At 44.2% G+C, this 12,581-nt stretch overlaps 1 protein-coding gene across 2 annotated transcripts in view; it reads right to left on the reverse strand.

Annotated features, from left to right (window-relative positions):
* Window positions 1-12,581, reverse strand: part of Syn3 (synapsin III) — a 438,182-nt gene that overhangs the window by 65,585 nt on the left and 360,016 nt on the right. For both annotated transcript variants that reach the window (XM_021173742.3, XM_029482726.2), the window contains exon 7: window positions 7,022-7,084. In XM_021173742.3, coding sequence (XP_021029401.1) covers window positions 7,022-7,084 — 63 coding nt within the window. The remainder of the gene's footprint in view (window positions 1-7,021; window positions 7,085-12,581) is intronic.

Consider the following 12,581-nt stretch of genomic DNA (forward strand, 5'->3'; position numbering starts at 1 on the left):
ATTGCTATAAAGTTGCTCCTTCAACAAACCTGACCCTGACTTTTTCCCCTGCCTTGCTCACCAGATGAGTGTAGAAACCACAGGTCTAAGCTTCCTCATTCATGGTTCATGTTTTGAGAATGCTGCTTACAGCATCTCTGGTCCTCCAGGTCTAAGATTCCTCATCTGTGCTTCATGCTTTTGAGAATGCTGCTTTCAGCATCTCTGGTCCTGCAGGACTAGATAGCACATTCCTTTGTTAGTTATTCTTCACTCACCAGTATGTCAGTGTCTTCCTTGAACTCCCGGAATTAGAGCACAATCAAGAATTGAACACACGCTTCTAGCTATAGCCTCTTCCTTTGTTCTGGATATCACAGATCCAGGCCTATATCCCCTATATCTGTTCTAGTTTAAAACCTTGTGGTATTTTGAAATCTAATACACCTATGGGAAAGGACACACAACACAACAGACAATTCTGTGAGTAGACACAAAGCAAACATCCCTGTAGCCATTCTTGACCACCAGGTCAAGAACGTTGCCCACTTAAACCTCAGCTCAGCGAGCACTAGCCCTGAAGATAACTTCTACTCTAACTTGTTTGTCTTGCTGTGCTGGAGATGATCTGGGCAGTTGTGTATGTCATGAAAGTATTCAACTACTAAGCTCCAGACCTGCCCTTCTAAATCCTAAATCTTTTATCACCTAAAAAATCCCAGTTAACTATAGGAACCTAAAACACTCTAGTTTCCCTTGGGGCTTTCAACTTCATGTGAATGAAATGATCAAAATCAGAATCCCTAAGTATCTGACTTGGTTTCCTCGACAGTGTGAGATTCACTCACACTGTACAAGTAAGTAGTTTAGTTTCCTTGTATTCCTCAAACCTTTAGCTTGCATGAATACACTGTAATTTTGTCTACTGTTAACAGATACACGAGTTTTGGAAGTTAAAATCAAAACTACTATGACAGCCGCTTTGTGTTGTATGTGATGCATATAGAGCCAGCTACACCAAAAGAACTCCTCTGTCTTCAACTTCGAAGCAATAGGCTCTGAGTCCTTGCCAACAATTAGTGTTATTAATCTTTTCATTTTTAGCTACTCTGGTGGTTATAAACTTTATTTTTACAATGGGTAATGCAGCTGAGCCCATTTTCATCTATGCATATTTGTCATTTGCTGAGGTAAGCGCTTGGCAGCCTGACACTCATTTGACTCAGACTGAATTTGCAGCCAAGTGAACTCTGACAGCTGATGATGTTTAGTCATCTCCTGCTTACTTCAGTTGGGTTTGGGGTCCTCAGAGTGGGTTCAGGCTTCCACCATTCTACTGTCGTCTAATATCCACTGAGTGTCCACTTCTCCCAGCACTGAAATAGAATATGAGCAAAGAAGAAGAGCAAAGTTGCTCTTAATCCTTACAATCAGCACGTGATGTGATGCTGATACCACTATCATTATCTTCACTTCACAAAAGAAGGAATTATGGTGGGCGAGGGTAGGCAAGGTAACTTATCTACGGTGTCCCAACTCGCAAGTGGTGGGATCCATATTCAAATGGTATCCAAAGTTGCTGTAATGTGCTGCTTCCAAAGAGGAAAACATTGAAAGCGTAACACTGTAAACACTGGATGTGCCTAATCCTGTAGAGACTTGATGCTCCAGAGAAGGGAGATGCCCTGGGGTTGCACCCTCTTAGAGTTGAAGGGGAGAAGGAACGGGGTAAAGAACTCTTGGAGGGAGGGACTGGAAGTGGGGGCAACATTTGGGATGTAAATAAATAAAATAATTAATTAAAAATAAAATAATTAAAAAAGAAAGACAGAAAAAATTCTCACATTGAATCTCTAATAAATCATAAATGCTTAAAAAAGACTATAAAAACCTGTTTGTGAATGCGCATGTCCCTTATATAAGATGGTATAATAGCTGCACCTTCTGTATACAGCTTCTGTATTCATAGCACAATATACATACCACTTTAGAGTATAATGGCAAGAAAAATAGTCATTTTAAGAATGGAGACAATTTTTTTCTTATTCATTTTGGGTCTGTTGGTTGACCCCCCCAGCCATGGATCCACTGATATGGAGTCCTGTGTGGACTTTTAAATACTACAATATACTGGATGTTGAACTCTACAATCCCCACAGCATTGTCTGGTTTCCAGCCTTGTAAAATGTTCAATGGAGGAAATAAAATCAAATTTATCCAAATGCAATGATTTTTCCTTCCATTTAATATGGATGATGTTTGTGGCTGTAGAGTTCTTTGTTGTAGGAAGCTTTCTTGTATATTGGGGGTGTTGACCAGCACCCTGGCTTCCTCCTGGTAGGTTCCAGAAGGACCTCCCTGTTACCCTAACTGTAACAACTAAAGCTATTTTCAGACGTGGCTCAGAGTCCTCTAGGAAGCAAGTCTCCATCTGCTTATTTAGCATCGCTGCTGCAAAGCTCATGGCATGCCCCACCCCCACCCCTGTCCTGGTTTTCTTTCAAATACCACATGATCAATAGGAACTTAGGGAGCCATGGGTTTTGTTTTGTTTTGTTTTGTTTTGTTTTGTTTTGTTTTGTTTTGTTTTTTGGCTTACATGTTCCAATCACAGCCCAGCATAGGGAAATCAGAGCAGAAACTGAGGCAGAGGCCATGGAGGAGTGCTGCTTACTGGATTTCTCCCCAGCACTTGCTCAGTTTGCTCTCTTATACCAGCCAGGACCACCAGCCTAGGGGATAGCACTGCCCACATGCATCATGAATCAAGAAAATGCCCCCATGGACTTGTCTGTAGGCAATCTGATGAAGGCAAGCACTCAAGGTTCCCTCAACCCAGATGACCTTAGTTTGTGTCAAGTTGACAAAACAACAACAAACAACAACTGAACAAAACACAAACACTAATCAGCAAACCCACAATTTCACCTTGCTTGGCTAAGGAATCCTCCCCACTCCTAGCAAACTACAGTGTTTCATTAGATTTTGATTCCTTTATCCTTTATCTTATGGTACCCGCTCTTCTTAGTTTTAATGTAAGGGAGTTTGTCCATCTCTTGTCTTGTTTTTTGTTTTGTTTTGTTTTGTTTTCCTCCCTGATTTATGGGTTTCCTTCAAGCTCCAGGCACACTCAACCTTGTGCAACTTTCGAATACCTTCTTGGCAGCTTGATTTCTTTTTCTTGGCATATTCATTCTCATTATCAGCATAGACTACTATCTATTAGACTTTCCAAATCAAGAAGTCAGCTCATTCAGATGGTTTTTCCCACGGGGTTTGGGAGGCGAATGGCCCACGAGAGCCCTGACCTCATGAATGAATTAATCCATCTATCGAATTGGTGTTATACCCTGCTCAAAGTATGTCCATATTGGGCAAAACAGTCTTTTACGCTATGACCTGTTTGAGAGATTCCACTGTTGTAGGAGACTCCATGTCTGAGGTGGAATTAAGTTCTTTCCTTTAGGTTCCATATTCTTTGCATAGTCTTCCATCATGTTCCATTTACAAATATTGTATATTTGTTTGCTTTTGATATAGGGTCTTTCTTGCTAAACAGCTCAGGCAAACCTTGAACTTATGACCCTATTACCTTAGTCTCCTGTGTACTGGGATTATAGGTGTCATTACATTTGGCTTTACCCTTACTTACATAGGAGATGGTCTCTACAATTTTTTGAGGACAGGGACTGGGTCCTATTAATCTTCACTCCCAGTGTAGAATAGGCACTGGTCTGTGTGTATACCACAGGAGCACATGTGTGTGTACCACAGGAGTACATATGTGTGTACCACAGGAGTATATGTGTGCATCAAAGGAGTACATGTGTGTGTACCAACCACAGGGGTACATGTGTATACCACAGGAGTACATGTGAGTGTACCAACCACAGGAATACATGTGTGTGTGTGTACCACAGGAGTACATGTGTGTGTACCAACCACAGGAATACATGTGTGTGTATCACAGGAGTACATGTGTGTGTACCACAGGAGTACATGTGTGTGTACCACAGGAGTACATGTGTGTGTACCACAGGAGTACATGTGTGTGTACCACAGGAGTACATATGTGTGGATCACAGGAGTACATGTGTGTGGACCAATGACTGTGTCCACTGGGTCCTGAGCAGGTTTTAAACAATGTCAAGGTCATTGATACCTCCTTACCAGGTATCTCTAGGGCATGCTTTTCCTTGGAGTCTCCAGTCACCCATTTTCCTTCTTAGGAGAAGGCACAAAGACTCTAAGAGGTACGTGCTGTGTTCTTTACCTTCTCAGCACAAACATGATGTCATTTGCTCAGTCAGCTTTCCCAGACTGTTCCTTGCAGGTCTTCTAATTTCAAAGATAAGGAGAAAGCTCCTTCTTTGCCCCATGGCAGCATTCTAGAAAACCTGTGTTTGCTTTGGTCTGTGTCACCTTTCTGCTTTGGAGATTGACTTCTTAGCCTTTGGGACCTCCCTCTCACTTAGGAATGGCATCCATGTCTGTAGGCATTTCTTTATTTCATCTTGGGATTATCTTAAGTTTCAGGGCTATAACCAAGTCATTGGGAGCCCTCTGACTTTACCAGAGCTGTCCAGGATGGTGACAGTGGACAGATGGAAAGGAGCAAGTAGAGAAACAAGGGTCAAATGACAAGAACTTGGTGACCATTTGGCCATGGAGGAGGCAGAGATGATTCTTAAATCTCTGAGTTGTTTGTGCATTTTTGCTGTGCTGGAAGTGGAAGATAAGCCGGGGCCTGGAACGTGTTGGCCAAGCCTTCCACCCCTGAGATGCCCTTGCTCTTTGATTTCGGTTTTGAAATAACAGAATGTCAGGTTTCTGTTGCAGACATGGAAGTCACAGGAAAGGAGGAAGATGAAGAGGAGATGGGGAGATAACAGACATTGTTTGGAACATTTCCATGGAGACAAGGGAACACAATACAGGAGGTAATTGGAGATAGGAACGTGACTGTGTATATAGGAAATATGACTCAGGAGGCTGTTGAGATGAGGGTGGCAGCTGAAGCTGAGGGAGTTAGAGAGACATCGGTGTGCTTATGGAGTGGCCAGAGACAGGGATGGCACAGGAGAATTTATCCTTGAAAGAGACGGAATGTATAATCAGTGAAACTGAAGAAGAAAGCTGGGAGAAGAACGTGAATCAGAATTTTCCTCTAGGCCACTAGAGGAAAATCCTAGGGTAGAAGGGATTCCTAGAAAGCTTAAGAGATACAGAGACACCAGTTCTGGTCAGAAGAATGCCCACTGAATTAGCATGAAGGCCATTGGGAACCACAGGGAAGCCACTTTCAGCCCAGAGAAAGAACAGGAGGAAGAAGAGGAAAAGGAGGAGGAGATGGAAGAGGAAGAGAAAAAGAAGGATGAAGAGGAAGAGGAGGAGGAGGAGAAAAGGAGGAAGTTACAGCCAGATTGTGATGTAGAGAAGGAAGTGGAGAAAGAGGGAATAGGTTTCTAGAGAGGAATCCCCCTATCTGTTTATCAGGGCCCACCCCAGGCCCTGGATATAGTAAGGGGAAAAGAGGCAAACGGTTTTATTTTTATCCTGTGTGTGTTCTAAGGAGTCTGCACTTACTATGGTTTAGGTACTAAATATCTTCCCCTACTCCAGCGATGAAGGTTTGGTCCCCATTGTAGCAATTTAGAAGCAGAGGCTTGGGGGTGGTGGCGGTGATTGGATCAGGAGGGCTCAGATCTCATCAATGGATTCATAGCATTGCTTTCCAGGGGAGGGGCTTGTTATGTACTCTATCAATTTCTCCTTCCTCTCACTTCTCAGCTGCCACGACATGAACAGTTTTAATTCACCAAACCCTCTCTACCCTCTCTACCCTCTCTACCCTCTCTGCCATGTCGAACTGTGCTAACATAGGCCCCAAAACAAGCCTAGACAACCATGATTCAAAAACTCCCAAACAATCCAAAGCAGAGAGATAGGGAGGCAGGCAGGCAGGCAGGCAGGCAGGCAGGCAGGCAGGCAGGCAGGCAGGCAGGCAGGCAGACAACCCTTCTAGAAGATGATTTTCTTACTCATTTTGTCACAGAGACAGAAGGCTGGTTCATACAGAAAGACTCACTTTTAGAGGCTGTTATTAGAATCATCTAATGGGTGAAGAAGCCTAAAGAGGCTGGTTTAGAATGTACCCCACTCTCCCTGCCTGACCCTGAATCTTTGACTTTTTCCTTATCCACCTGAATGGGAAGAACACCGAGTGGAAGAGAGCATCAGGCAGCCTGGTGGGTGGAGAAGAAGACAGACATGAAGGAAGGGCAGAACTGTACAGCTGTGAAGACAAGGCTATCCCCTGCTCACTCCTCAGCTCTCTTGCTGAGGCCTGAGAGGTATACTACAATAACTCCCCACTGCCCTCAAGTCTAGGATTGGCTTTTCCTCTTCTCTGGGGCTGACCTATCCCTATGTCCCTCTCCTGGGAGGCAGGTACAGGAACCCAAGCAATCTTCCATGAGAGGTGGTCCTGGGAAGTGAGACTTTAGCCGTTTGTCCAAGCCAAACGGATCAGGGTTTTTCTCCAAACTGAGTTGAGCTTTGACACTTGCACCTGAGAGGCTAACCAATCTAGCCTCTTTGGCTGTCGTCTGAGACTGTGTAAAATATACTGTTTAGTCTGGTGGAAGCTGACTGATTCCCCAGGCTCCTGCTGTGCAGCCAAGTTTGCACCTTTGTGGTGCTGGTCCAGCAGGCAGGCGATGCAGGGACAAATAAGACAGGAGAAGATAACAGCTACTTGGTACAAAAGAATCATTATTGGAAAAGGTTATTTCTTCATGTCTCTTAAGCTATAATCACAGAGAACTGTAAGCTATCAATTCAAGGTGATGTCCAGAGCTCAGGCGGAGATAGAGAGACAGCACATGCGTGCAAGCTTACAGGACTATGAGCTGGGAGCAGAAGGAGGATTGTGGATTCCTTTTGACACTCTTTTTCTGGGGGACTGTGCCAAGTGCACAGGGCTAATGGTCTGGGGAAGCTGTGATTGTATCCACTATGTGTGTTCAAGTGCTTCTCATACCTTTCCCATGCCAGCATGGGCATGTCCCAGCTTGATCACCACAGGGAAGTTCGGGGCTGTGAGCTGAAAGATACAAGAGGAAATCACTTATTAGCAATCTCAGAGCATTGCCACAGAGAGGCTCTGGGCTATCTGCTCTGTAAAAAGATTCACACATAGAATGCTTTCAGGGATCCCCACAGAATTCTCTGTAGGAAGCCACTCTGCTATCGCTCCAATATGCCTTTGCACACCTGAACTCCCAGGACTAGCTTGTCTGGGGGCACCGGATAGACTGTAGAGATGGAGATGTTCCAGTCAACTGATTTCACATTTTGGCTTTGTCATAGTGCAGCTGTGGGCAAAGCATTACATGGATCCATGCCTCTTTTTCTCATCTGCAAAATCGGGATGATAATACCAGTTCACACAATGGGATGGACATGAAAATGGCAGGAATTCTTTCTAAAAAACTATTTTACTATTTTATGTGCATGGGTACTTTGTCTACATGAATGTATGTGCACCACATATGTGCCTGGTGTACAGAGAGGCCAGAAGAGGGTTCTGGATTCCATGGAACCGTAGTTACAGATGGTTCTGAGCTGCCATGTATATGCTGGGAATTGAATCCAGGTTCTCTAGAAGACTGGCCAGTGCTCTTAACCACTGAGACATCTCTTCAGTTCTATGTCAGGAATCTAAAATGGTAAGTTCAGAGATTAGCAGCTTCGTTTTTCCTAGCACCCTTCTGCCTGCAATAACACTCTAGGTACCTGGAGAGTCTCATTCCTCACTGCAGGAATTCCTGTCTACTTTTGCTACTAGCATCGATCAGTTATACCCGACAGGCACTGTGTAAAACAACCTCTTGACTTCTTTGAAGCATCCCTCTGTTTTCTAGTCCTTACCTGCCTGGTCTTTCAAACATTTCTTATCACAACACAAGGCTGTATAGAGAATCTATGTTTCAATCTATACTGTCAGCAACATTTTCTCGAGGTGTATGTATGTGTCTCTCCCTTTGACATAAATAAAGAATGCTGAGAGGGAAAATTTGAGAGGAAAGCAGGGTTGACGCCTGAGCTTCAATTTGTTACTCTTGTTGTTTGAAGGGTGTTCGCTTGATTTGTAGGAATCTATTCTGGTTTGCTGGAGGTCAAAGTTTATCTTGCCCTGATACATAGTAATGATGTCAGTGTCTTCCCTTTGGGTCAGATTGTCTCTCAACAGGAGTCATCACATCCCTTTCTTTAGGCTTTACAGAAAGTGATCTATTACCCTGTCCTGGGTTGTTCCCAACAATGCACTTGTCCTTATGCATGAGGGGCCCTGAGGAATTCAGCTCTTCCCTCTGAGTGTCTATTACACAATCTTTCCCAATGGCTGTAAACACCTAGGAGATTAATGGAGCACACTTCTGAGTGTATTTGTCAGTATATTCCCAGAGCTGACTAGATCTTGAGACTTTGACCTAATGAATAGACCAAGCCCTTGGTGGATTCAAAGCAGGATGGCATAGCTGGGAGGTGGTAAAATGTCTCAGGTGGAGAAAGTGTCCTTGGCGACTGTGTCCTGCCCTGGCCCTTTCCTGTCAGAGTGGCCTTCTGTTTCCTCTCCACCATGATGTGAGCTGTTGCAGCATCCCTTCCCCAGGATGGACTGACCCATTTGAAACTGTAAGCCAAAATAAACCCTCTCCCCATCATGTAGCATTATGTCAGGTATTTTGTCAAAAAAAAGAAAGAAAAAAATAAAGCAAGGTATATATCATTTCATTACATTCCTACAATGGTCCCTTGAGGAAATCTTGGAAGATATGTATTTATTACTATATTATTATTATTATTGCATGTTACATATAAGAAAATTCGCCAGCTGAGAACTTAAGTTGGATTCTGTAAACTTTAAGCTCAGTTTGAATATTTCCCCCTTAATTCAGGCTAAATATTGCCATAATCCCGAACCCTAAGGTGAAGTAATTTATCTTTTAAATAAAAAAAGTAGTATTTGATTTTGATACCAAAAGCAATATGCACTCACTGTAAATATTTGGAAACTTTGATAAACTGTTAAGTATAAAAAAGGGCAATAACAGTCATCCCAGACTTATCATATGCTAGAATGAGAGAGAGAAAAGGCCTTATAGTTGTTATTTTATTTGTTTGGTTTTTATGGAGTTGAGAGCACAGTGCATATCCAATTTTGTTCCCCACTCTTTCCACCTAATATTAAGTGACATGAGTGTTCCTGGTGGTTATTGTGGGCTTCACATCTGAAAGCAACTTCAAGAGCAGCAAAGGGCATTGAGTTGATGAAACAAAACCCTGCCCAAGCACTTGAAAGCTTGATGTAATTCTTTCCTTGAACCTGTTCCCTCCCTCCCCAGAGGGAGCCAGTGTTTGGATTCAGTGTTTATTCTTCCCCGGCATTTGTTCTTAATGTTACTATTATATAATTCCTAACAATCACTGTACCACTGTACATCTTTAAGCTTCAGTTTTGGTGCTTTAAGGACATATTCTTTTACACTTTCACACACACACACACACACACACACACACACACACACACACACACACTCCCTCATCCATGTTGGCATGCTGATTGGCCCAGCCTTGTGAGGTCATGGGGGTGCGACAGTCATAGCTTTATCACGTCTCCCCTCCCCAGCTCTCACATTCTTCCCTCCACCCTTTCCACAATGATCCCTGAGTCCTAGAGCGTGTGACATCCTTGCCACATTTAGGACTGAGCACTCCACTCTTTTCCTGAGCATTTGAGTCCCTGTGTTGGCTGTCACCCAATGTAGGCAGATGCTTTTCTGACCAAGGCTGGGAGCTCTATGGGTATAAATGTAAATATTTAGAAGGAACTTTGACATCATGTTTATATAGCAAAAGGATTGTATTATCTACTTGCCTAGGGCCTATGACTTCTCCAGCCTTGGGAGACTTGCATTTTATCATTTTATTGGTCTGAGTAGTGTGAGGTACCCACGGAGTGCATTTTCATTAGGGATCTTTTGTTGCCTGGCACAATCATCACATGAAGCCATCACTGCAGACTGCAGACAAACTCAGCAATTGAAAGATTGGAGGCTTTGCTTCCATCTCATTTAAAGGTAGAACTGGAGGGGAGATAGATGGGTGTTCCCTTGCCTCTGCCCTGCCTATACTGGTCCTAAGCTGCCTTTGCCATACACGTTTCTGACATCTCTTGACCCCTCCATACCTTCTCTAGCCCAGGTGACCCCTCTTGCCTGCCTGGTGTGCTTCTGCCCTTTGCACACCACATGTGTCTGTTTACACACTTGTTGCACGTGGATAGTTGATATTGACATTTACTTTTTCCAAAACAGCTCTCTCTTATCGCTTGCTTTTGCAATGCGGTGGAGGGAACCCAGGGGCTGATGTGCCACCAAGCTACACCTTTGCCCATGCTTAGCTCTACATACTAGACCATGCCCAGTCCTTCCATGACACAGTCCTAACCCAGTCACTGCAAGAACTGCAACCATGTTCCATGCAATTCTGCAATACTCTAGCTACTTTCCTGCCAATGAACAAATATGTGTGTAGTTATTTCTCTCCATCTCCTTCTCCCCCACCTTCCCTGTTACTGCAAACAAATTTCCACAGAACACTCCTGTGTAAATGTCCTTTGAGCTAGTATTTTATCTCTAAGAGGCTAGGCTTGGAGCTTTCCAGTGAAATATAGGCAGACTTTGGAGATACTGGATAGGTTTCTACGGTCGGTTGTTTTATCTCCAGAAATCAAAGTGTGTGCCATGAATCTGCATGTGAAGAGTCCACCCATGACATCACCCTTCCCTCCCAGACTAAGACTGATGGTTTTCAAGGGTCATGTCAGAGCCAGGAATAGGAAGGACCAGGGACCTCTTGTGCAATGTACCTTAGCGTCATTTCCTTCCTGGGCTTTATAGATAAGAACACAGAACAAGCCATTCACTTGAGCTCAGACAGGTTAGAGCAGCAGCACGGCCCCGTGGCTACCCATCGCTTCTGCCCTGTTCCCCTCTTCCATGCTGTGTCTATGGACCCCAAGCGCCGTTCCTATTTCCACCCCCTTTGCCACAGCCAAGCCCCTCCCCAAACACAGACAGGTCACAGAGGACAGAAAACATCTTGTTGGCTGGGCTATTTTTTCTCTTCCCTTTGCAACAATAGCTTTATTTAGTTTCCTTGGGGATGGTTTCTCAGGGACCCTTTTCCCGGTCCCATGGCCCCAGACACTCCAGAGTTCAGCACTGCCCCATGGCAAGAGGCCTGACATCCTGTTGGAGGGGGCAGATCCATCTTTGAAAACAGATTCCCCACCCTGATAAGGCCTTATTCAAAAGCACCCAAAGAAGCTAAAATAAGTGGGGCGGTCCTGTGTTCTTGCAGGGTGTTCCCTTGGGAAGATCAGAGTCCGGCAGTCTGAGCCAAGGTTCAACCAACCCCATCCTAAGGCTGAGGCTGGAACTGAAATTACACAGTGGGCACTTGGGATAACTTCCTACCCAAGGCGTGCCACCTCTAATCTTGGTAATAAAGATTTAAGCATGTGAAGAATTAGATTCTGACTGAAACATTGCTATAGTCTGAGTGTGTTTCCAAGGGCTCATGGAGGAAGCCAAGACTAGGGCTTTGTGCTGAGGAGACAGGACATTTAAGAGGTAGGGTCTAGTTCGAGTTGCTTAGGTCATTGGAGGGCATTTTAATAACTTTTAGCGGGGTATGGTGAGCTCTGCAAGAGTGGGCTGGTATAAGAGCTCAAATCAGGGGCCTTCCCCACTGCTTTGGCTCCCCACTTCCCCAGATGAACGTATGATTATTCATTGTGCCGGTTAATTTTTGTCAATATGATACAAACTAGAGTCATCTGGGAAAAGGGGGCCACAACTGAGGAACTGCATGCATCAGATTGGCCTGTAAGTGTGCCCGCCGGGTGGGGGGTATTTTAACTTTTTAAAAGAGAATTTATTCTCATTATTTGAAATTACAGTTTGGTATGCGTGTCGGCACTTGGAGGCCAGAGGTGTCCAAATTCCTGGATCTGGAATTACAGAGGGTTGGGATCTACAGGAGATGGGAGCTCAAGCCTCTGGAAGTGCTCTTGTCCACTGAACCAGGTCTCTATTTCTGTGGAGGGTATTTTCTTTTTCTGTCCCCAGGATCTCTCTAAGTAGCTTTGGCTATCCTGGAACTCAGAATGCAGACCATACTGGTTTCTAATTCACAGAGATGCTCCTGCCTCCGACTTCCAAGGCAAATACCACTCCAGGGTGAACAGTTCTAGTCTGTGTAAGAAAGCAAGATAAATAGGTTACAAAGAGCTAGGTAATAAACAACGCTCCTCCATGGCCTTTGCTTCAGTCCCTGCCTCTAAGTTCCTGCCTTAGCTTTCCTCAGTGATGGAGTGTAACCAGTAAGTCAAATAAATCCTTACTGTCCCCTTCCAAGTTGGCTTTGGTCAGTGTTTTATCACAGCAACCAAAAGCAAACTAGGAGAGCCCCTCACTCTTTGTATTTGTGTGTGTGTATATTTCTTTATAGCCCATTCCTCTACTTCTCTA

Source organism: Mus caroli, unplaced genomic scaffold (genome assembly GCF_978045245.1).
Source record: "Mus caroli unplaced genomic scaffold, Mus_caroli_1 scaffold_9, whole genome shotgun sequence".
NCBI lineage: Eukaryota > Metazoa > Chordata > Mammalia > Rodentia > Muridae > Mus > Mus caroli.